This window comes from Pongo pygmaeus, chromosome 6 (genome assembly GCF_028885625.2).
Source record: "Pongo pygmaeus isolate AG05252 chromosome 6, NHGRI_mPonPyg2-v2.0_pri, whole genome shotgun sequence".
NCBI classification, from domain to species: domain Eukaryota; kingdom Metazoa; phylum Chordata; class Mammalia; order Primates; family Hominidae; genus Pongo; species Pongo pygmaeus.
In genome coordinates this window covers 93,004,774-93,031,481 of record NC_072379.2, presented here as the reverse complement: position 1 = coordinate 93,031,481, position 26,708 = coordinate 93,004,774, and the positions used below count along the sequence as shown (strand labels likewise).

The window sequence follows — 26,708 nt, the reverse complement described above, 5'->3', positions numbered from 1 at the left end:
AAATTTAACTGTCAGGGTGGCTTTATTTTCAAACAGTTGAGTCTCGGCTGGTTAGACAAGTTGGTTAGAAACGAAAATCCATCCATCCACAGTTGTGGGTTTGATCTCTGTGTGAATCAGCTAAGTCAATGTAAAGAAACCTTTTCCATAAGCCCAGACTTTACTTTCAAAAACACAGCGAATTATCCTGCAAATATGTGTGGTTACTCACAAAAAGTACAGTCATGCATCACTTAAAGACAGGGTATGTTCTGAGAAGTACATCGTTATGCAATGTCATCATTGTGTGAACATCACAGAGTACACTTACACAAACCTAGATGGTATAACCTACTGCACACCTAGGGTATATGGCATAGCCTACGGCTCCTAGATTACAAATATGTACAGCTTGTTACTGTTGAATACTACAGGCAACTATAAGACAATGGTAAGCATTTGTGTATCTAAATATATGCAAACATAGAAAAGATACAGTAGAAATAGGGTAATGTAATCTCATGGGGCTACCATATTATATGCAGCCTGTTGTTGATGGAAACCTTGTTATGATGCACATGACTGTACTTACATAAACATGAGGATGACATCGCACATCACCAAGAAACAACTGGGAGCACTTATCCTAAAGCTCAGTTGCTCATGCTTGTTCTAGAGATAGACTGCCTTGATTCAATTTGTTGCAAGACCATGTATTAGTTGGGTGATTTAGCATGTTATTTATTCCATTGAGACTTAATTTTTACTAACCTGTAAATTGGTAATTATAACAACACTGGCTTTATTAAGAGTGTTGTGAAATTCCAAAGCAATAATCCATGTAAAGTGGATGGCATGAAGTCCATAACACAAGGACAGTAAACTAAAGTATTGGCAAATAATTTAATTGCAAAAATATGCATGTTTTTCACTTATTAAAGCACTCATTGAGATCTGGAATACATTACTCCTAATTAATACATCCTTTATTTCCATTATGCCAATTTGGTCCAGCTGAAACAATAAATTCATTATGCCAATGACTATACAATTTTAAGAAAATTATTAAAATATTCTTTACTTAGTGTCCACTATTACACATAACAGGTCAACTTTATTAGATAGGAAAATGAAATTATTTATATAATGCAATTCCACTGCAAGATCTTATGGAAAATGAATTTTTACCAACAGCAACATACTATATATATCTAGTTAAAAAGGAAAGTCAAGAGAAAATAAAGACATACATGGAGCCCATAGAAAACAAACACTTTTAACATTTTACACTATTAATTTTGATCATCCTGCTAAAACCACTTTTAATAGAAAAAACATTTTTATTAGGTAGATCAAGTATATGGTGAAAATGACAGTCCATATAATGGCTAGGAACATGAGTTACTGTATCGTTCATAAACTATTCGTTTTTTGTTTTGTTTTGTTTTAAAACAGGATCTTACTATGCTGCTTAGGATGGATTTGAATTCCTTGGCTCAAGGGACCCTCTGACTTCATCCTCCTGAGTATTGGCATTACAGGCATGTGCCTCCATGCCTGGCCATATATGTTTCAGTCTTTATATTCAAATCTGCCTATGTCATAGGAATTAAGTAACAACGTATTACAATAAATTATGCTTTTCACGCTTTTTCATTATATTACCTCCTTGTAGACTCCAAGATCAATGTACCCACATATTGGATGAAATGCTCCAGTTCCACACACATATATGTGAGTTTTGTTATAGGGCTGAAGTACTCTGATGAAATTTGCACATTCTGTCTGTTGGGCATAAAAATTAAAAGCATTAACACACAATTCAGGTTTTTGAAATATCATTTATGCCACCTGTTTTCCAAGTAGATCAATCTTCAAAAATAAGAGCTCAAATGAAAAAAGATTTATGAGAAATTCTAGACATCTGTTGTAGCAAACGAGGCAAGACAAATATAGAAACCATGGTATAAAGGAGTAGCTTTTTAGATTTTTGAAGTTATAAAACCATTGAACTAATCAGAATTAGGTTAATTAGAATACAAGTCTATAGTGGTACTCAGTGAGCCCTAGAGAACGGATATAAACAGAATATGAATTAGACATCCATATTTAAAATTTTCTCTTTTTTTTTTTTAGAGATGAGACCTCTCTATGTTGTCCAGACTGGCCTCAAACTCCTGGGCTCAAGAAATCCTCCTTACTCAGCCTCCTGAGTAGCTAGGACTACAAGCACCCACCACCACACACACCTGGTATCCTTACTTTCTACAAGAAATACATAAAACACAAAATTTATCATGATCAGTTGTTACCACATAATTTATACCATATAGTCACTACTGTTTGCAATGTCATCTGTCTCAGCTACACTGAACAAAACACTGAACACAAACGTGCATCTCTACCTATGTATTCAATTCTTATTGAACAGATGCCCTACCACTTATTGCCATTTATTTTCCAGTATTACAGAGCCTTTAAGAATCAGATTATTTCTTGATAATTTCAATAATCTCTGTTTTTTCTCATGGACTTTTTTTACACCAAGTCAAATTTTTGAAGAAATTTTTGTTTCTTTCTGTTCTGCATATGCTTATGCCTAAAAATATTTCTTTATGTCATCATTATCTTTAGAACTTAATTATTTCATATGCTTCAAATAGCAGTAAATAGTGGCTCTCTCTCTTTTTAGAGTATTTATTCTTGTTGTTATATATTATTTTCAGTCTATCTCCTGCAAGTGACACTCTATCTTTACATAATTGTTAAATGCAATTTCTTAACCATGGCTTCATGATTCTTGGCAAAGACACCTAAGTAAACACTGGGCTGGAGCAGACTTTTATTCTAGGTTGGCTTTACCCAGGAGACAGGCAAGTGTTGGGTTATTAAGGAAGTTGGTAACTTGAGAAACCACTGGATTGCATAGAAAAAGTCCAGTTTCTTTCTGCCCAAGTGGCCATAGGTTACTCACCAGTCAGGCATGGACCTAATGATCCACTGTTGCTTTTGGGGTTCCTAGGAGGAATATATTAAAAAACAAACAAACAAATAAAAAACCCAACAATAGACAATAACCTAACTGATAGGGTGGTTCTTAGAATGAAATAAATTTTTTTAAAAAGGCAGACAATGACTTAATGATAGGATTGTTATGGCTGTTATGTAGATTAAGTGAAATAATATAAATTTAATACTTGTTTATTCCTTACCCTGATTTTGAGCTATACAAAATACTAATATCCTAGTGGTTGCTCTGATTTTAAAGTGAATAGCTATGTCTACAGATCTGAAGATCTGAGGTACAATGTTTCAACTGGCCTATACATACATACATATATATATATATTTTTTTTTGTTTGTTTGTTTGTTTGTTTGTTTTGAGACAGGCTGCTGGAGTAGTGGCGCGATCTCGGCTAACTGCAGCCTCTGCTTCCCAGGCCCAAGCAATTCTTCAGCCGCAGCCTGTTGAGTAGCTGGAACCACAGGTGCAAGTCATCAACTCCCGGATAAATTTTGTGTTTTTTTTTGTAGAGACAGGGTCTCACTTTGTTACCTAGTCTGGTCTGGAACTCCTGGCCTCAAGCAGTCCTCTCTTCTTGGCCTTCCAAAGTGCTAGGATTACAGGCATGAGCCACCGTGGCAGGCCAATACTAATAGTTTCGAACAAACAATGAAGACAAAGTAATATGAGAAAAGATAAGATAAAAGTATGAAAATGTACATGATCACCAGGTAAATTTTATTGATGACCTCATGGCTAGAGTAGAAGGTTTTATAATCCAGCCTTTGCTCACTCATGCTCACTTTTTGAAAAGACTTTTATTCCTTGGTTTTTCCGGCACAAAGACATTAGTGCATAGGGGAGAGTATGCAGGGCAGGGAAGAGTAAAATCATATGGCTGGAGTGAGGGAGGACTGACTCACCACCAATTAGTTCATCATTTTTTCAAAAGCTCAGTTAGAATTTAGAAAGTAATTTTGCAAGAATCTGAAATAAATATTTGGATAAAGAAATATAACTCCCTTTCCAGATTTTAAATTATGGAGTCAAACAGATTAGAAGCTACCAGTGATGCAGCACTGTTTATAAAGACAAATATGGTCCAGGGCAACATTTTATACACAGTGGGGATATAATTTTGGTGATTATTAAAAAAAAAAAAAACCTCTGAATCACACCTAAAGTATTTTATTTCCTTTCACTTTTCTAGGAGTACTTTATTAAAATGGTGCTAGTCCTAGAAAGTAGCCTAATATGCCAATTTCCTGACTTGACAAGGCATACCTCAGATTAATTTATGAAATTCCTCCCTTCTGTCTGATTGGGCTGACATGGAATAAGCAAAAAAGTATGTGTAAATCTTTAATTATCTGACACAGTTTACAAAAATGTCAGTTGTGCTCAGTCAAAGTTTTCTGTAGGGAAATTGAGAGAGGATAGTTCTCTAAGCAGCCTAGAAGCAATAGAAAGGCCTTGGCTGCCTGGGCAAAAGAAACCTGTGAACAGAGATCGTAAAAGATAAGGTCTCCCACTTTAAATTTTTTCTGAGGTTGACATTTAAGCCAAACAATCCTTGTTGCGAAAAAACTTTACAATGACTTCCCTTTCAATTCATAACTTCATTTTTTAAGTCTCAGAAATCCTGTGTTGTTTTATTCTTATACACAAAGTTTCAAAGATTTGTTTAAATAGCATGATCAATAATTAACTTGATTTAATTCACTTAGTGACCTGCAAGGCTATCAGTGGTAGTGTAATTCTGTGAGGCATGAAGAAAGATAACTTTGAGAAGCAGCCTTTGTAACTTTCCCTGAAAGCTAATTTGTCAGCTATTGCCCACAATGTCAATCATTGCACGTGACCAAACAATCCAGGGAGTAATATATTCAACTTAGGAAAAGTATTGAATTTCTCCTTCCTTCCTTTATTCCTCCTTCCTACATGGATTCCATAGGCCCTACCCTACCCCCACTGGAAGAGAAAGAGAAAGGGAAGTGGGGGAGGAGAAGAGAGAAAGAACCAAAGCAAACATCAACTTTTTAATTATCTTAAGTAATATTAGATGTTTCAATATTTCATCTCTCATATATATTCATACATATATAAATAACTAAATAGACAAGTATAAAACTGAATTCATACTTGGAGAGAAAAAAAGCAAAAATACATTAGTCTATGCATTAACACTTAGAATTTTAGTTTCTCCCCAGATACCTGGAAAGATAATAGGAAAATAGAAGTACTTGTAATTCTCAAGACATATGTAGGGTCCAATAAAATCCAAAACAGCTTTACATCTATTCTGATAACTGAATTACAATAGCTAATTTTAATTTATTTATGTTAAATATTAGATGATACTAACGATTTTGGAATCTTATCTGGTTTTATTTTTAATGTGTGTTGCAGAATATTGTGATCATCAAACATTTTTTGACTTTTCACCTATCTCTGTCTCTGTGCTACATGTTAGGCTTGTCTAGAAGTTCTCAGACAGGATCCAGGATGCAGAGATCAGTTCAGGTCTTAAAATCTTTAAAATAGGGCCGTGCGCAGTGGCTCACGCCTGTAATCCCAACACTTTGGGAGGCCGAGGTGGGTGGATCATGAGGTCAGGAGTTCAAGACCAACCTGGCCAAGATAGTGAATTTTCTCTACTAAAAATACAAAAATACAGAGAAAAAAAAATAGCTGGGTGCTGTAGCAGTTGCCTGTAATCCCAGCTACTCAGGAGGCTGAGGCAGGAGAGTCGCTTGAACCCGGGTAGCAGAGGTTGCAGTGAGCTGAGATTGCGCCACTGCACTCCAGCCTGGGCAACAGAGTGAGACTCCGTCTCAAAAAAAAAAAAAAATCTTTAAAATATTTTAATAGATTGTTAATACTTCAAAATAAAAACAGAAAAACTCATATATCACATTTATATCTTAAAAATGGGAGATCTAACGGTGAAGATTTCTACAGAGCAATAATCAGTTATAGTAAAAGTGCAAAAGAAAACATTTTAAAGAAAAAGAAATGACTATTTAAATAAAGTCTATACATCAAATAAGGTAACTGATAAAGTGATAAAGAATATGTTTTTCACGAGTGGAACACAAGGTATTATACTGTATGTATACTCTATACATATTTATGTTATATAAATATGTCTACCTATACATGTATATATATATACATATGTTTTATAAGTCTGTAAATAATCAGCACGAAAAAGGCAAACAGGAAAATTAAAAAAATACGGGCCGCAGGGATATGCTATTTAAAAATTTTATTTTGCAATCATATAAGATGTTTAGTGTTTAGAGTAATGAAAAAATTTCAAGCTAAAACAGCAAAAATCATTTTCTTTTTATTGGCAAAGAATAAATATACATATTTTATTCATTCATATGCATTTGTATTCAGCATTAAATGTATGTTGTATCCAATATTAACAATGGTATAATAGGTAAATACACCCTCCCTTGATCACATACTGCTGGTAAGAGCATATGAGGCATAAACTTTCTGAAGGGCAATTTGGCAATATGTTTATACAAATTTTTATGTCCTTAACTAGTAAAAGTCTACTAAATAATCAAAGATATTCACAATATTTACATAAACTTTTTTCATGTACAGTGTCATTTTCAATAGTAAAACTGGCTATATACCAAACTTCTAACAATAGGGGATTGATGAAATAATACATAAAGAAATGCAGTGTAACTATTAAAAGTAGTGTTATAAAAAAGAATTTAATGACATGGGAAAATGCTCATGGCAGTCTGTGAAGTAAAAAAAAAAAATAAGTGTTTTAAGTGACTATGTATACAATGATTTCATACTGAAAATTAGTAAATAGATAAGATAGAAAAATAAACATCAAAATGTCACCAGTTATCTCTGGTTAGTGTTCATGGGGGAGAGTTATTTATAAATGACTTGTTTTTCTTTTTTTGCTTGTATATAATTTGCAAACTTTCTACAACGAACATTCTATTTTAGTTTTAGACTTTCTTGAGAGAAAGAAAGGAAGAAAAAAAGAAAGTGAGAGGAAGGAAGGAAAGAAGGAAGGAGGGAAGGAAGGAAGGAAGGAAAGAAGGAACGAAGGAAGGAAAGAAGGAAGGAAGGAAGGAAGGAAGGAAGGAAGGAAGGAAAGATATAATCAAAGAACTGAAGTTCCAGAAGACGCTTTAACTCTGTGTAATGTCTGTGTGGACAGGCTGTGCCCCTCTGTGGTTAAGCTGACAAACAGAGCCCAGGCTACCCTCACCCTGTGGTTTCTTTTGCTTGGAGTAAGCTGTTTAACCCACAATTATATAGTCAGAACTAAAGACATTTCTTTAGTTACTTTCTTTTGAATAACTTTCCTCTAAATAGAAGCAAAATACTACCAAATATCTTCCTGTCACCTCTACCCTTCTTTGGATTAAACTGGGGACTATGTTCAACAAAGTGGAATAGTTCTCTTTTGTTTCCTCATCTTCTACTATCCCCACCCCAATTAGCTAACTTTCATTAGGGTAAATAATTCACTGTTTTGCAGTTACATAGTACCTTTGTGTAAAGGGACAGTCTTTCCAAACACTTGTTAACCCTAAACACACTCTTGGGAAGTAGGTAGAAATTACTAGAGAGGAAGAAGGAGAGAGGGTAATGCCAAATCTAATAAAAGACGTCAATAAAACCACAGAGCTGTCTCAGTTTTCTGTCAGCCAAAATCTATGTAATGCAGTTAAAAATGAGGATCTATGTTCTGGTGATATTACAGAGAGAAATAATTTGAAGGATATAGTTTTTGGATCTTATATGGACATTTTATAATGTTATGTAAGAGCACAGACCTTGGAGCAAGACTTTTGGATTCAATCCCTGGCTTTACTATTTACCAGATGCATGATATTGGGCAAGCCATTTAAGATTTTTCGCTTTAGTTTTCTCATCCAGAAAATAGAAATTAATAATAAAATCTAGCATATAGTGTTGTCATAAGGATTAAATGAAGTTATAAATGTAAAGCATTGAAAACAGTTCCTTGAACATGGTAACTGCTACAAAAATGTTAGCTAGTATTAGAAGCTCTAAAATGAAACATTATTTTAAAGGAACAAGTTAAAATGAGGCAAAAATTAAAAATTATCACTACATGATTCAACATCAAACTACAGACTTCAGCAAAAAGCAAAAAGCTCCTCGTATATTTAATCCTGGGTTAGCAGCAAATGTGCTTAAAGGTTAGAGGTGGTTACTAGCTCACAATTATGACTGAATTGGAATAATATGTTCTATATACAGAATCCTACATGGTCAAGGATATCACCTCCAGAAAAGTTTATCACCACTTGCTTTAACTTAATAAGAGGGGCAATTAAGTTACTATGTAACTGGAATTAGTGAACATACCCAAGTGAGAGCACTGTCAGAATTTAAACCTTCACTGATTGTTTGACCTTGACTGTTTATCCCTGATCTGCTCCATGGGAAAACCATTTTACTGGAGTAAATTGAAAACATCCTTTTCCTTCTTGCCTCCTTATCGTATACTCAATACTGGTGAAACACAAATACAAAAATGTTCATGCCGGTTATGCCATGCTTATACTGTCCATTAAATGACATAATTTGAAAAACTCTCATAACCAAAGCATTTCATTCTCTATGAGTGTTCAGTAAAGTATTGGTGTTTTTGCAGACCTGGGTACCCGTTTGGTGTTGGAACATTGAACTGGATGAAGATACCAAAGCCATGGGAGGACAAGAATACATTACAGAATAGTTTAATTCCTTTCATTTCTAGTGACCGAAATGTAAAAACTGTTTCCCATTGCATTTTATGTTGACATTCCCTGATATATTTCTGCTAATATAAATATGCCTGAAAGGATAACATTTAATTATGTTAATAACTGAATATAAAATCAGGGGTCACCACAAGTTTGTTTTATTTCAATTATTTTGCTTTGTAGTTACTACGTAGAAGTCATCATTTGAGCAGTATCTGTATCCCCCATTAGATTGAAAGCTCCATAAGGACAGATATGATGAGTTTCATATACATATTTAGGAACTCTAAAAATATTTTTTGAATAAATGAATAACAAATGAATGAACTAACCTGTTGTCTGAGATTACTAGCCTTCTGAGCATCCCCTCACATCCTTAGGCATTATGTGTCATATTTTATTTCTATCACATTGATAGAGGATTCTTTAATCTATTCATCCTTTCATATAACAAACACTATTTGTTATTATTAAATATGACTTACCCCTGCATATTAAATATGCAGCTTAATACCCCTGCATTATTGTGGTTAGAGGTACGATTAAAGGATGGTGCAAAAGAAGCCTCAAGATGTCTATGTTTCTGCCCCAGGTTACGACCTGTTTTCATCTTGGGTTACGATTTGAATGTGATTTATTTTGCCAAAAAAAAGAGCAATTCTCCCCATTACCATAATGCAAGAAGTCAGGACAGAAGACAGAATATCTGGCCTGAATCAGAGCACTCGGATGAGGAGAGGAGCCAGTCAGAGCCATAGCCCTCATTGCTGGAGATAAATCACGTTACACGATTAGAGGGATGCGCATGCAGGACAACTTGGACAGTGCAGAAATCAAGACAGATAGGACCATACCAGAGACAAAAAGTCATACCTAAGGGTTTTCTCTGCTCTTCAAGGCAGCTTAAACTAAAAGTTTCATTAGTACCCTCTATTTGTCTTTTATGAGTTATTTTATATAATCATTATTACTAATACGTAAATTTCAGAGGAAGTAATTACTAGTTCTTATGCCAGAATGCTGTCATTCATTATTAACTAATTCTTATTGTTCTTTCCATAATGTCACCACATAAAGGAATTCTTATAAATATTTTAAGTTTAATTTCAACTCAATTGAAATTATGTATCAGTTCTGTGTTTGTGATGCTAAAATAATTGATGGTTTTCTGTACACTTACAAAATATGTGTGCATAAATGAAAAATACATGTTCCTAGAACTACAATCTTTTGGATGGCTTATTTTTGAATATTTTAATGTGTTTCTAATCTTTTTTTGTGACAAAAATAATATTCAGAATTAATACATTAGAAAGTAGAGTGTTTCTAGATTTCTTAAATTTTATAAATAATATCATGGCTTTTGGTAAGATAGAGATTTTTTATTCCACATTAATATTCACATAGAATATGTTAGTTTAGTCTGAAAAATAATACATTAATACCATTAATTCAATAAAGCCCAATATAAATATTTGCTATCGTATCAGTAGAAGTTTTACAAAGATAGTTGTTAAAGTTTCATACTTACATTGGCATCTTTCCCAGCTAATTTACATAATTCCACCCGTTCCTTTGCAGCAGGCCAATAAATCTGCAAAACATTTCAAAGTATGTTACAATCTGAATATCTGAAACACCCTAACACTCTGCAATTCTGCTTACAGAGTGAATGTGTGAAATTGAAGAATGAGTATTAAGCATGTTGTTAGTGTCAATGTGGGAAATTTGAGATTTAAATATTTCCCAAAGCCACCCTGAAAATTTCTAAAAGAAAAGTGTCTAGTACTATCCATTTTTGTTAATCTTCTAGTTTCTATTTTAATGTATGTAACAGTAGATACATTATGTTCAGAGGTCCATAAGCTTTATCATGATGTCAACAGAATTTCACATGAGCATTTGCCTAAATAAGAGGCTGTATGTACCATGTTTTTCTGTGTTTACTCAGAGTAGTAGTACATTATAAACATGTGCCATGAAGTGTTAGAAACAACTCTCTGTCAGAGCATAAGTTCTTTCTCCAAGCCAAGGACCAGTGTGAATTTGTTGACAATATTTAACATGCTTGGAGCTCAGATGCATCTGCCACTTAGCTAAATGTTTTACAAGAATCCTTTTATTTAAATTTCACAATGACCCTCTGAGATGGCTGTACTTATTCTTCCCATTTTGAGATCAGAAAACTCAGTCACATAGCCTTTAAATAACGTGTTGAGGACCACAAAACTTATGGCAGAGCCACAGTCTGACTCAAAGTCCATCTGACTCTTGAACTGGGGGGGTCTCAACCATTACATAAGTCAAGGGATCCAAACTCATTGGTTGATAGCTTTCAATTATGCTTCACGATCTTGAGTTCAAGGCTTTTTTCTTTCTTTCTTTTAAATTCTGTCAGGAAGTTTTTGTAGGAATTCTGTAAGAAAGTTTTTGCAAAATAAAGTTTAAGCAGTTGTGTAACTCCATTAGCTTACAGAAAGAAATGCTCTCTGTTAAGCTATAAGCAAGAAGGAACAAGAAAAGCAAGCTCTAAAATACTTATAATATATGCTCCAGGAGTTCTGGATAGACTTTTATTATGTTTCTCACCAATGGTAGCAGAAAATATTTTAATAGGTGACAAAAAAAGAAAATATCCTGAGGGAATACACTGAAAAAGACTTGTTAAACCTGGAATTAACAAAGGATTCAGAAGTCATCAATGTTTATACGATATTATCTTTGTGGTGAAATTTTAGGGTTTCATGTCTCTAAATAAAGAAGAGAGTACAGCATTCAAAATAGACAAATACAATGAAATTATTGAGATTTTAAACCGGAGCAAGATTGTTTACTTAGAGAAGATCTTAACATTCACAAATTACAATCCAGATATGTATATAGGGAGGTGGTGGAGGCAGCAGGAGGCTCAAGTGATGAGCTAACCTTGATAAGGTACACAATGACGACTAGAAAATGCTATTTATTCAGAAATGGTTTGAATCACTGTAGTTCTACTATCACACAACTTTAAATAGTAGCCAGCAGTCAAATATCAATGAGCTGCAGCAATGAAAAGCAATATGAATGGAAATTAGCAACTCATTATTAGGTCTAAAAAGAATATCTCCTCAAATTGCAAACTGCACATCTTGCTTTAGAACAAAGTTAAAAGCAACTAAAATAAAATGGTTACATTTCAGGTGTATAGGTGGGTGGATTTAGAAAAATGGCCAGCCAAAATGGGAAACGAGGGGAAGGATGACTTGGAGGTAAGAAACAGGTTATTTACCAGATTCTAGCATTTGTGCTTGAGGGTGCATTTTCAGGTGTTTAACAACGTAATTAAGAACAAGAGAATAATGTAAGTTAGCAAATAGATTAACTAAAATGGGCAATGCATGGACTAATGGACAATGGTTAGTCGTAAACCCAGAATCGTGAAGCCATAACTTAATAATCCAGATGGAACACTGCAGCTGGCCCAAAATTGGAACGTTTCTTCAAATGTTGTTTGTTTGTTATTTTTGTTCTGGTTGTTCCTTTGTTATTCATCATTGCTGGCAAAAACACTGGACTGAGTGCTCCTTTAAAATTGCATCACGCCTGGAATCCCAGCACTTTGGGAGGCTGAGGCGGGCAGATCACGAGGTCAGGAGATCGAGACCACCCTGGCTAACACGGTGAAACTCCGTCTCTATTAAAAAGACAAAAAATTAGCCGGGCGTGGTGGCAGGTGCCTGTGGTCCCAGCTACTTGGGAGGCTGAGGCAGGAGAATGGCGTGAACCCGGGAGGCGGAGCTTGTAGTGAGCGGAGATCGCGCCACTGCACTCCAGCCTGGGCAACAGAGCGAGACTCCCTCAAAAAAAAAAAAAAAAAATATTGCATCTTGAATTCAGAGTCTTTGCTTTAGATATGAGGTTATGAACTCTCAAGGCATCCTTTCACTATTTCCCCCTCCACTGGTCCAATTTTATTATTATTATAATTTTGGTTAAAAACGCATAACATAAAATTTACCATTTTAACAATTTTCAGTGTAGAATTCAGTAATGTTAAGTATATTTACATTGTTGTGCAGCCAATCTCTAGAACTTTCTTATCTTGCAAAAGTGAAATGCTGTACTTGCTGGTTCTTCAATATTACAGTGATTTTACAAAGGACAACTTTATGTCATTGGACTGAAAATAGTACACAGAATACTTATCCATAACCTGTCAATTGATTTAATATTTTTAATGCACTCAAAATATATTTATTGATGCAGACTTTGTGCCTAGGAAAGGTTTTTTTTTTCAATAATATTTTCTTTTTTTTCTCTTTCTTTTTAACTTTTACTTTTAAGTCCAGAGGTACAAGTTCAGGTTTGTTACACAGGTAAACTTGTGTCATGGGGGTTTCTTGTAAAGATTGTTTCTTCACCCCGGTATCAAGCCTAGTACACATCAGTTATTTTTTCTGATTCTCTCCCATCTTCCACCCTCCATCCTCCAAAAGGCCCCACTGTGTATTGTTCCTCTCTCTATGTGTCCATGTATTCTTTAGCTCCCACTTATAAGTGATGAGAACACATGGACACATAGAAGTCCATTTTATAAGTATTTGGCTTTCTGTTCCTGTGTTAGTTTGCTAAGGATAACGGCCTTCAACTCCATTCATGTTTCTGCAAAGGACATGATCTGTTTCTTTTTTTATGGCTGGGTAGTATTCCATAGTGTACATGTACCACATTTTCTTTATCCAGTCTACCACTGATGGGCATTTAGGTTGATTCCATGTCTTTGCTATGTTGCCAGATTAATATTTCTTTGAATCATTTCAGCATGTAAGATCCTGTTCTTTTTTTGTTTGTTTTAGATGATAATCAGGTTTAATCACATTTAAGGAATACATGTAGGGCAAATATCTATAGATTTGTTCAAAATTACATATCATACAAATATTAATAATGTAGGAAACAAAAAAATATATAACTCTTTCATATTAAGTAAATGAGCCTTAAAAAGGATAAAGACCATCACAGGGTTTTATTTTTTACTTCAAATCGTCATATTGGGTGATTGAGTTAAATTAAATTATGAGATAAATGATGCTTCCAAAATTAAATGTGAATATATTCACTAGTGCTTCTAAGAATTACAAAATGTGGAAGCACTCTTCATATCATTTTTGAAATCTAAATAAAGGTTTCAAAGTTAGCACCAAGTAGTTACTCTTCATTAACTATTTGTTCATTAGACATATAATTATGAAAGACCTTCTGTATGTCAGCCAAGGCATAAAATTGAGGTGCTTGGGTCTGAGTTAGGATGGGAGATACAGAGTGACAAGAGAGTACATGGGATGAAACCACTGTGCCCAGGGAGCATTGTGGAGCGCTTACTGGTAAACAGTGTCTTTAGCAGTCTCTACTTTTGATCCTCTGTTTTAAATTACTTGCTCTTAGTAGTTTCAACTCTAATATAATAGTTTGGTTTAGTTAGGTAGTTTCAACTCTAATTTTGTCTCAGGGACTTGACACTAAAATAGCAATTGCACATATATTCTCTTTGTAAAGGAATACAAATCTGTAAAAGATGCTTTAATGTTTTTGTTGTACATTTTCAGTTATTGCTTATAAGTCACATAATTGTACTTTGAGTTGCATCATCCTAGTTGATGAAGCCATACAACTAATTACAAGCTTCAGAGAACTGACTTTTTGATTAGCAAGTAAATGTTATATACAAGCACAGGGATTCTGAGATAGGATCACAAAGAAAATTTTACTTCTTAAAGTAAAATTAAAACCTTCAAAAATAAGGATTTATTGAAATTATATATTGGCTTATTTTGACACAATACTGCCAAGGTTTAGTCATCACTAACAGAATTACCTTAAGCAAAAACAACCTATGATATATCTGATTGTCTTTTAGACTCTAAACATTTACTTAGAAGGGAAAAATAGTCATTATAGCTGTGTCCTATTGAAAAGATGTCAGTTTAATTATGATTTGTGGTGTATTTTTTTTCTTACCTACTACCTAGCCGTTAGAATAAAGAGATTTTTTTTAAATATTCATTTTTATTCCTAATTGGTAAAGAATTTAAAGAGACAGAATTTCCCTTAATTCAATCTAAAAACACAAAAAACAAGACAAAATCGTTTTTAAAGATCCACTCTTATTCTTATATAGAATTGGCAAAATTTTCAATAATCTTTTGAAGTGTTATGTGTATGTATATCATATTATATATAACGTTTATATAATGCGAGATATAATGTACAATACACGCACATATATAATAGCATTCCACTATTTTCACATTTTTCTAGTCTCTTTCTCTCTCTCTCCGTGTGTGTGTGTGTGTGTGTGTGTGTGTGTGTGTATAGATGCATGTGGAGGGGGAAAATAGTAAGAGAGAGAAAGACAGAGACACACACAGTTATGTAAAGGGAAAAATAGAGGTGTCAACTATAGGGTGATTGGGTATAGAATAAATATGTTTCACTTATAGGCTGAAGTTCCAGCATTGTTGTACAAGAACCCAAGAGGTACCTGTGTTCCTTGGATTATTTTAGTGGCCTAGTCAGTACACTTTGAGATTGCATCACTATTAGACAAAAGTCACACCATATAGTTAAAAATATAATGTTCACATTATCTTTAAAAGTCAGCCCTCAGGATCAGTAGTTAATATGAACAATTTTGAGACAGTGATTATTAATATTCTTACTGCCTTTTGAATTTATCAGCAATAAAATGCCACATAAATCTTCTTTCACTGTAGTGCGTCTTGCACACAGTATCTTGACATATTAAAAGTTGCATGAAACAGCACCCAACAAAGCACATGTCCCTGTTTCTAAAAGCTGATGCAACTGTATTTGTCCCTTAGAAAGTCATCCACAGATATTTTTCCTTCACTTATCCAAGAGAGTCATACCAGAAACAGAGATGCCATTGCCTAATGGCCAGATTTTAATTCCTCTGAAATATTCTCACAAAACACTAATTCTTAACTAACCTTGTGCTGATGCACCAGCTACAGATTTTAAGGATATAATTTTGGTGGGTTGTGGTCTTTGGGACCTTAGAGCCTTGATATCAAGGACTGCAAATATGCAGAGAGCTTACTATTGCTGTCTACCCACGTGCAGGAGACATCAGAAATCAAACAGAGATCTTTTCTGTGGATCCAGAAGAACCTAAGAATTCCTCTCAACTTACTTAGTCAGGGTATAGCTTGTAATCGAACAACTATTAAACAATACTTGCAAATTGGTTTTAATTTGAGTGCTAATTCTTATAGATCTAGCTGATAACAGAAAACTGGCAAACAGAAGTAAATAAATTTATAAAATTTCTTCACTTGGAAATAAGAGTTTATGGGTCAACACTGTAAAACAAGTATGTCTCATAAGCCAGTCCTCATATTCTATAATTTACTGATTTACCCATATTAGTATATTTATGTTGCCTTTATAGTATTTCACAATTGATCATTTCCAAAGGATTAATTTTTTCATGCTAACCTTGGAAGTCTCAAATATTATTATCTAAACATATATCTGTATATTTTCTTTTAGAGTTGTATAGCTTACTAGTTTGAAAAGAGACCATATTACTGAAATAAATATTGTCTTCAGTGCCTCCTTAAATAGGCTTTGTGCATAAAGTTATAGTTTAAACATATTCTTAAAAAGATTTAATAATAATTTTTTATGTAAATGTAGTGGAAACTGTGTGAATTTAAAAATACAAGCTGTGATCTAGTTATATTGATTTTATTTACTTTTCTCTGTCCAAAATCCAAAACAACTTTTTGTCCTTTTAATATTATTTTTACTTCACTTCGAAAAAATACTTAGAAGGGACTCATACAATATTGCAGTATCCCTAACAATTATTGTTTCATTCATGATTTATATAATTAATGAAAACTTACCTTTTAGTAAGGTGAAAATGTCAGACAATTAATTTTTAATTATTCAGTGTTAGGCAAGTTACAGAAACATTCAAATAATGATAAGACCTTATAACAACATTCAAAGGAAATTCTAATTATATCTGCTCTTTGTTTCATCTTTAGAGAAGCAATTTAATTGACTCAAGTTAGCAAGTGCAAGGTCAGTCAAATGCCCCTCGGCCTAATTCAGAGATGTCAAAACAACTGAATGCGACACACAAAAGGAAGTTGAAACTTGTTCATAAAACCTAATTAAAGACAAAAATTCAGAACCCTTGAGATAGTGGCCATCTCTTTCAAAAAACAGTATACAAGTTTTTAAATGGCTTTAAAGAAAAAAATGTCACTCTGAATGCTATATGATACAAGGATTTGAACAACTAAAAGAGCAATGGTTACTCTGGGTTCCCAGGACAGGGAGGTGTTTTCCTGTTGCAAAACAAGAGCAACAGCGCCAAAGGTAAAGCTTGAGCAGTGGGTACTGGCCTGGCCTAGATAGAAATTGTCACAGAAGGGAAGTTTAATTCTCCATTTTTGTTTTGTTTTAGATTTTTATATAAGGGCAGGCCTACAAATTTTCCAAGAAAATGTGCTTCAATACAGAAGATGGAGTTCCAGGCAAAGTCTAAAGTGGCTTTTTCCATGATTTTTCTGCATGAAGCCTTGGGTGACAATTGTCTTTCCCTTTCCCTTTTCCCGACTCAGCTCAGAAGCCTCGCTTGCATTTCAGCCTTCTTCCACCAACCATCTCTGTCTTCTACTACACTTTTGCTTATCATATCCATTTGCACTTTCTTTTTCAAAAGTAAGTTTAGTTTGAGACCTTTTTCCAGGTGTAAAGATCAATTAAATGCAGTGCAATCAGAACACGTGAATGTGAGTCCCTACTGCATCGTCGCTTGGTTTGTGACCTTAGGTAGGTGTGAATCTCAGCAGCCCAGCCTTAAAACACAAATCATCTCCACCGAGTTAACACTAATTTGAAAGAAACTTGCAGTAAACATTTCTTGAGCTTCTTTGTATATGCCAGCTAATGCTGCTTTTTAAAATAATATTTCATTATTATCTTCTAGGTAGAGCTTGTTCTACCTAAAATACATCTGACCTCTTCTAGATGATCCCTTCTTATAAATACCTGTCAATTTTATTATCATCTCCCCAGAAAGGTCTTTTCTAATAACCAATCTGAAGTAGTTTCCCAGGAACACCACACATTTTTTAACATAACACTTCGCAATAAGTGCTATTTTATTTGTTTCCTTTTCTCCATTAACTCTCTATTCCCAACCTGAAGACACTATGAGCACGAATGTCTGACCTGTTTTATTTTTCACTATATTCTCAGCATCTAGAAGAGTATCAGGAATATTGTAGAACCTCAATAAATATGTATTGCAAGGCCGGGTGCCATGGCTCATGCCCTGTAATCCTAGCACTTTGGGATTACAAGTGAGGTGGGCAGATTGCATGAGCCCAGAAGTTTGAGACCAGACTGGGCAACGTGGCAACACCCTGTCTCTATTAAAAATAATAATAATACTAAAAGTTAGCTGGACATGGTGACAAGCACCTGTAGTCCCAGCTACTCAGGAGGCTGAGGTGAGAGGATTGTTTGAGCCCAAGAAGTTAAGGCTGCAGTAAGCCGAGATCACATCACTGCAGTCAGGCCTGGGTGACAGGAGTGCGAACCTATCTCATAAAACAAACAAACAAAAAAACACCTACAAATATGTATTGCATGAAAGGGAGAGAAATGCTAGTATACCATACAAATTAACATAAAGCTAAGAAGTCCACAAATGGTCAGTAATTTAGAACTTGTGGTCCAATTACTCTTGTGGATGGACTTCAGACTTTTGTAGTGAATACTATTCAACACCTCTAATCCATGACTTACTGAAGTTTAGTAAGCACTGATGTCCGGTGTCAAGGAACATTGCTTTTTCTTCCTACCACCTTTAGCACCTGGCACAGAATCTGGCATGGTGAGCGCTCAATAATTATTCTTTGAAAAGCAATCTGCAGAGTTTCCCATAGAATTGGACACAGAGAAGGAGTTCTTGTGAGAGTTCTGGCGAGGTCTGAGCAGTCTGACAACATCCCGACAGTCCATTACAGTGACCAGATGGGACCTGCACATCAGCACCCGGGCTAGGGAGCCAGCACATCCATGAACGAGTCGATTGTTTTAGCTCTGTGATTACTAGACAGCATATGCTCGGCAGGCAATGGAAAGAGATTAATCACATGAAACTAAGCAGGGTGCCTTATACCAAAAGTTAATTTATTAGGATGTCCACATGCTTTCCAAGTGTTTATATTTTCTTAATTTCAAGTATTAAATAAGAATTAAAAGACTGATGATTTTGTTTTACAAATAATTTGATTTTAAGTGAGAAGGTTATTTATTCTTTTCTTTTCCCACTATGTAATAGACTTCTTAGAAGCTAAAGCATTAGACAGAAATATCTTACTCAGCCATAGAGTAAGTTAATAGAACTGGAGTCAGAAGATCATTCTGATTTATAATAGTATTTTTGCTTATACTTAATATCAAACAAGCAAGTGTTGAGTCCTCATGTATCAAAACTCTTGTTCTAGACTTCCTTAAAGAAAGGGAAATAACAAAGCTCTTTTTATGTTAGACAAAGAAGTGTGTTTAAATATTCCACTGGAAATTATTATATGTAAAATTATAAATTCATTTAGGTTAGTTATTTTCACAATATAAATGCTCAAACATAAGGGCGTAGCATTATGGATTTCAAGTAATCTGAGTAATTTTTACAATTACATGCAAAAAGAAAGAAGAAAGAGAAAGAAAGAAAGGAAAAGAGAAAAGGAAAGAAAGAGAGAGAGAGGAAGGAAGGAAGGAAGGGGAGAAAGAGAAAGAAAGAGAAAGAGAGAGGGAGAGAGGGAGGGAGGGAAAGAAGGAAGGAAGGAGGGAAGGAAGGAAGGGAGGGAGGGAGGGAGGGAGGAAAGGAAGGGAAGGAAGGAGAAAGAGAGAAAGAAAGCCAACAAATAAATGCTTGAATAATACAGACACAAAAACAGTACTCAGCTTGGTTAGTCATACGTCATTCTCTTTGTGACCCTTTGCTTGCATCCTAGTTTAGAGACTTGTTCCATCCCTGCAGGTTTGAACTGCTTCCAAAATCAGTAACATTTTCATATGGAAGGATCCCAACAATTCATTAACTCAAAAGTCCAACTAAGTAACATAACCAAACAGAGAGTATGCATATTTTTTTTACCATCAACTATGACTCCATTTAAAAAAAAAAAGAGTGAGAAAGAGGGAGGGGAAGACTTTCAGCTTGTATACATTATTCCTGAAGTTTACATAGAGAGGGCTCTGGATTTTATATGAATTATTGCTAGGACTACTTAAGGCTCGCTGAAGTAGAGAATGTTCACTTATAGTCAAACTGACAGTTACTACGTAGTTTCAAATAATTTGTTTAGAAACCATGGGTCCTTAAACCATATTGTACAAATGTCAAACACATTCATTATTATAATGTCTACACTGAACGGGCTTTGAATGCATCACTTGTAAATGAGTGATAAATAGTTATAAATGTCTATTCACAGTTGGCCACGTTTCTGAAGGACTATTAAAGTTCTTTTATATACTTCCTCTAACTCGGGAGATAGAGTAGGATGTTAAGGGCTGGGGCAGGAAAATGCAGCTCCCTTAATTTAAACTATGAGATATCTACGTACAATCACTTCTCGCCTTTTGGCTAAGATCAAGTGAAAAATCTACATACAGAATAGACAATAGACTCTTTTCTGCTCCATTTCTCAAACATATTTTCCCCATTCGAACTGAACAACAAGGAAACAACAAACCCCAAGTTCCAAATTTAAATGCAAACATTTTAAATTAACCAGTTAACATTAATCCAAATTTTACTCATCCGTCTTGTACTAGTTCAAAACCATGAACAACATGTAGTTGTTTTCCTCTCTCTGGATTTCTACCATATGTGATCTATCTCATTATTTTGGACATTTAAAATTTTCTAACTTTCCTTGTAACTGTATTATGCCTTGTCTCCCTAACTAAGATTAGAGCAATGACAAGATCTCAGTTTTATATTCTATTACAATATGCTTAGTGCTAATAATAGATACTCAATGGATTTTTGTTGAACCAAATGAAAAAGAAATGTTGGCTCAAGTAGAGGGGCAAAAGAAAATAATATTCAAAGTGCAGTCACTTATGAAGTATCCCAAGTTTTATTTCTATAATGCATATTAGTTGTTTCAGCTGCAGAGACTGACAAAACCAAACCAATAAAAATGGCATTATTTTATGTATAATTACACTAAGATATATATTAAATGATGCTTAAGTCATATTTAGTTATTTGATTTTTTAAAAAATGTTTTCTGTACATTAAATATTTAGTGAATAATGCTAAATACTATGACTATAGAATAACATATTATGTAAGTCTTTGAACCAAGTTATAAGACACTCTTTCTCATCAATGTCACACCCCCAAAGCAGTCAAAATGCTAAAGGGAGAAAACTTATATGTTTTCACCATAATTAAAGAGATTTGCAGCAGATCAGATTTCATGAAGTTGAGATTAAATCACAAATCAGAGAAAACTTTTGCAGAGGCAAATAAACTCTTGTACAAGCAAAATAATTATTTATGAAGATCAGCAGATTTTTCAATTTTTACTACACAAGATGAAAAAAATACTAGCAACAAATACTTTCCAAGGCTAGCTACTGAAAGAAACATAAATTCTTTCAGATAATTTTCTTGTAGAACTAGCTAATCTTTATAAGTCTTTCCAAATAGGCAATATATACTTCTTTTTGTTTGGCTGAGAAAACTTTTATGTTTCCCTTGGGTTACCTGTGTTAAATAGAAAAAGAAAAAATCAGTCTTCTAAGTCAATTAATTTTTAAAGAAAGTTTGTTTTCTGTTCCCTCTCTGTAAGTGTAGTATTCAAAGTATTTGGTTCCTAAATATTCCTTCAACTTGAGGTGATTGATATAAGCAACTTATAGTTACCCTCCTTTCCTTGCAAATTTGAGAGTTGAAACTAATATATTTCTGGCCAATGAGATGAAAGAGAGGGTTTTGCAAAAGTTTTTTTGCTCCTAAAAAAGAGATATAAGTGATGATCTATTTTTCCATTTATATTTCTTTGTCTGGATGTGACCCATGAAAACTGTGGCAGCCATCTTGCTACCAACCTAAAGATAATGCCAATCCCAAGAATGGCCAACAGAGAAAGAACTGGGTCCTTGATAACATCATTAAGCAGATGATATTTTCATCTTTGTAGTCACTCAAACTCTGAACATATTCATATTATATAACAAATTTTCTTATGTTTAAGCCAAATTCAGGTGTCTTTTATTCTGTTAGCTATCTATTCTATGCTAATTGATAAAAGTAATATAGTGGATTCTTACTCAAAAAAGGAAAACTAACAAAATCACAAATTCAAAATTTAAAGAAACACACTACTTAGTGTATTTTATGTATCAGACATTGTGCAGTGTGCTAAAAGAGAATCAGAAGTGCATAAAAATCATCCCCTTATTCAAGGAATGTATAATGTGGATGAAGACATACTGACACAAATGAATACTGACAACACTATCAGCTAGGACATCTGACATTGACATAAATATATAAAATGCTCCAGTAAATGTGAAGAACACTTAAATTTCCCGAGGGTGAGGTGAAGCCTTGGAGAGCAAAAGGTGAAAAGAATATAATTCGATAAAGCCTTTCAAGAATGAAGAGCAGTGAAATGAGCAAGAAAGTGAAATCCAGGACGTTTTAGAAAAGGCACAGAACTTGATAGTAAATTATTTATTTTATGAAGAATAAATAGGGTGCTTTGAGTAAAGGAGAAAGAGAGGGGTGGGGAGAGAGAAGCAGAAAATAGAGTGCATGTGAGGGAACAATGAATAGTTAACAGTGAGACTGGAAACAGGGTGGAAATGGGCTAGGAAGAACCTTAGAAGTCAATACTAAGAAGCCTGGAGTTTATTCAAGTTCCTAAGAAAAACTGCCAGAGTTGTACAAGTGAGTGAGACACATTCAGACTTTTAATTTTGTGACGATAACTCTTACGGTTGTGGTGAACAGATTAGATAGGAGAAAAGGATAAACTAAGTTAAAAATGGTATTATCACTCACACTAGAAAAATACATTGAAATATTTGCCACATTATCAGCATGGCCTGTCAGCTGAGGCTTTTGCTGGGACTACGTCACAGCTCAATTCTCCCTTTGCCTAATACTGCTTCCTAGCTTTCCTCCCACTGGGCTTATTCCAAGAACACTCTCTTATGAGCTAATCTTCATCTCAGAGTTGGCTTCTGAAGAAACTCAACCTACAACAAAAGTGTCGTAACTGGTAAATACAGTTCTTGATCCATGTCCTTCTCTTGCAATGTGATCACTTCTGGTTCTGATTGTTCCATTTTGATCTAGTGTTGGGGGAAGGGACTGTCAAATCAGTGGGCATCATCTTTCCAGACCCCGTCCCAGAGAAGGAGTCCATGTGTATTCCCTAGATGAAGAGAGGCCTTACGGACCAATTTTGGAATCGTTAAGCTTCGGGATAGTTAAGTTGTGAGGTGTCACATCCTTGCAATGTGTGCTTATACTTGCTTTTAAGTCTAAGCCCCTATGGAAATAGTCCTTCCTCTCAAAAAAATTTTCAAAAAAGACAAAAGGTCATAATCTCATCCATCTTCTTTTAATGCCAGAGAATTTAAAAAACAAAGAAACAATAAACAACTCAGTCTACTTAATTTTTATTTTCTAGATAGTGGAAATGTTCCCCAAAAATCTAATTAATTTTGACTTTCTTCCTCTGCAATCATTTATTTGTCAAATATTTACTAATTATATACCTGCACTATTCACTCTAGTAGACTCAAAATCTAGTCTAAACAAGAGTAAAGATAGTAAAAAGGTATTATTAAATAATTATTACAAAATGAATTTTTTGAAGGATTTTGCTATAATTTCTGGTGATTCTACACTAAATGCCCATGGCAAATATGAATGATAATGGCCTTTTTTTCAATAGGCACAGCCTTGTTTGTACAAACCCTCCAAGTTCACATACATTACAAATTTTGCTAACTTCAATTGAGTATTTCCTACAGATTTTTTTTTAACTTTCCAAGGGAAAAAAAAAATCCCAACCAGTCACTGATAACTCAATTATATGTTGTAGATTGCTTTAACCCTAAAGAGTACAAAGGACAGCCTTCAGCCCCTCAGAGTCCCAACATGTGTGGTTTCCTCCGCAAAAGAGTTTGGATCTTTGCCGAGGGGCACTGTGCCAATGAAAACCAAGCGGGTCTAAACCTAAAGTACTACATTTTGACACTTATGTGCTACTGTGGAGTATCTTTAGCAATAGAGTGATTTATATAAACTGGAATGGTGGATACCTATATAACATAAATTATTACCTTTGCATACATAATCCCCTTATGAATTATACATTTTATAGAGATATAAAGAAATATCAGTTATGCAGACATCTAATTTCATAATGTATTCAAATAACTTTATTCTAATAATATCATAAGATAAATTGATACTTCATAAACATTTACTTTTTAAAATATTAGCACATTTCATGCATGGAACATCGCCAAAGAGAGATTTGCTTAAAATAGTCACAGCAGGAAGTTATGCTATAAGAATTTATTTTAAGCAATGATCTAATACACTCAGTTCAGATAAAGGGACTTTTTCTTCCAATCCCTGAAGGCAGAGAACAGAACAAGAACAAATTCCCTTAAAAGTATGAATTGCTTTTTGCTAGTATGGTAAAACTGAGACATATTTGGAAAAAATGCCTTTTAAGCTATGCAGCATCTCTTAAAGCAAAATTGCAAAGTTAGCTAAGATTTTTTTCCTTGGCCACTTTCATAAAACACGTCATCCCCTGCTAAGATATTTACAAAAATTAAGATGTTACTTGATGCCATCAATTGGCTCATACTAGAAGTGTGAGTATTTTTAAAAGAAATTCCTGAAGAAAAAATACAGCCTTAAGAAAAAAATGGGATGGAGCCATAATTTTATATTAGAATGGAGGACAAACTTTCAAATTCTAGTACATAATCAACTGCTTATTTTATTTTACATTAAACAATATCCAGGCTACCAGATAACTTTAATTTTTTTAAAGTTAATCATATGAGTTTTTTAGTGTGTTTGGATTAACAGAAGTCAAAAACAATTGCTAGCAGTATTTTAGCCCTCATTTTTTCATCGAAAAACACAGATTACATGAAATGTATGTGTATACATTTGCAGAAATAATTTCTCTATTAAGTATGAGCCTTTATAAGAAATAACTCCTTTGCCTTTGGTAGGCCTTAAAAATGTGTGAAAGAACTACTTAGAAGTTAATTGACTAAAAACCAAATATCATTGTTCTATTTCAGAAATTAAGTAATATTACTACATATGAAGATAAATGCTTTGTGTAGACCAAAGCCCTGAGAACAAATAATTCTAAAATAATTGAACAACTGATATTTGGCTATTAAATCTCACAATTAGAGGGTTAAAGTGGTCATTGTAGATTAATACTGTATGTAGCTTCAAAGTCCAAAGTCCTAGGATGGCCTATAAACAATTCTCTTTGAAGAAGAAAAACTCAATATTGGTAACTATTGGATTTAAACCTTGCAAATACTCCTAATCTTTTTTTTCAATACTTCTGACAAAGATGGGTTAAAAAGACAATAGAAGATGTTTCAAAGATGCAGAAGAGATCTGACATTATGTAATCTTATCAGCCATTCAATCTCTCCCAGTCTTAGCATCTATCTCTGCTTGCATAGATATTGATATTTGCAAAAGTACTAGTTAATAGACAATGTCTAAAGTGTGGCACCCTTTCCTCCGGGTTTCACACTGGTAGTTGAAAATGTAGGATATAGTAGTAATTGCCTTTAGAATTTTAAATTACTAGTGTATGTTTCTTTGTCATGGTAAGATTGTCTTAATGAACCCATAGTTGGGAGAATATTTATCTTTACTTGTTGAGAGTGATTGACTTGTAGGAGAAACCTGTTCAGATGTGAAATGAGAGTGTGGAAAAAGCAGTATGGTGTTTGTTATTATAGCCACATTATCATTTGAAAGTATGCTTATTTGTGAACTGAAAGTTAATAAAATTTAATTTTACAACTATTGTTAGGGATATAAATATTCATTCTTGATGTATAACTAATTTGTCATTTCTTCAATCTCAAACTTCACATTTCTATTATACAGCCTAGTGTATATTAACTAATTTTTGATGTTTTCATTTATATTTTCAAAGCTTTTATCATATTTATTCACTCTAAATAAAGAACATGCATATGTACTTAAATCCATAAAAATCCAGAATGCGTATCAGAGGCAATATATTCTTTATGCTACTTTTCAACATGTACGTGATGCACTGCATTTGACACTGCGTCCCTTAAAGCAAAGCAAAACAAAACAGGAGAAGAAGAGAGATGAAAGTAAATGAATTTAACCAAATGTATACATAAATATACTGACCTTCTTAAAATTTTTGTTTAAGTCAACCAGACTGAGTAGAAAGATGTGGTCTTTGGCTCCCAAGAGCAGCCTGCCTCTTTCCTCATCTAAGAGAAGAGTTTGAAAATCCAGTCCTTCTGATGAACCCAAAAAGGGAATACAGCTATTTGAAAGCAGCAAGTCTATGGAAAGCAAAAAAAAAAAAAAAAAAAAAAAAAAAGAAAGGAGAAAGAAAAAAGAAAGAAAGAAAGAGAAAGAAAGGAGAGAAAGAAGAAGAAAGAAAAAGAAAAGAAAGAGAGAGAAAAGGAAGGAAAGAGAAAGAAAGAAAGAAAGAAAAATTAGTAATAGGCAAAATATTTACTTGCCTAAATATACATATTGTCCCACTTTGTAAATGAATACATACAGCATAAAAGGGCCAATATAGCTATATGTAATTACAGTTTTCAACATAATTATTTAGAAATAGATG

The 26,708-nt window shown here is 33.9% G+C and overlaps 1 protein-coding gene across 2 annotated transcripts in view; it reads right to left on the bottom strand.

Moving 5' to 3' along the window:
• Nucleotides 1–26,708, bottom strand: part of SEMA3D (semaphorin 3D) — a 191,197-nt gene that overhangs the window by 74,321 nt on the left and 90,168 nt on the right. For both annotated transcript variants that reach the window (XM_054496706.2, XM_063667656.1), the window contains 3 exons: nt 26,258–26,418; nt 10,280–10,342; nt 1,645–1,764 (listed from right to left, as the gene is read on the bottom strand). In XM_054496706.2, coding sequence (XP_054352681.1) covers nt 1,645–1,764; nt 10,280–10,342; nt 26,258–26,418 — 344 coding nt within the window. The remainder of the gene's footprint in view (nt 1–1,644; nt 1,765–10,279; nt 10,343–26,257; nt 26,419–26,708) is intronic.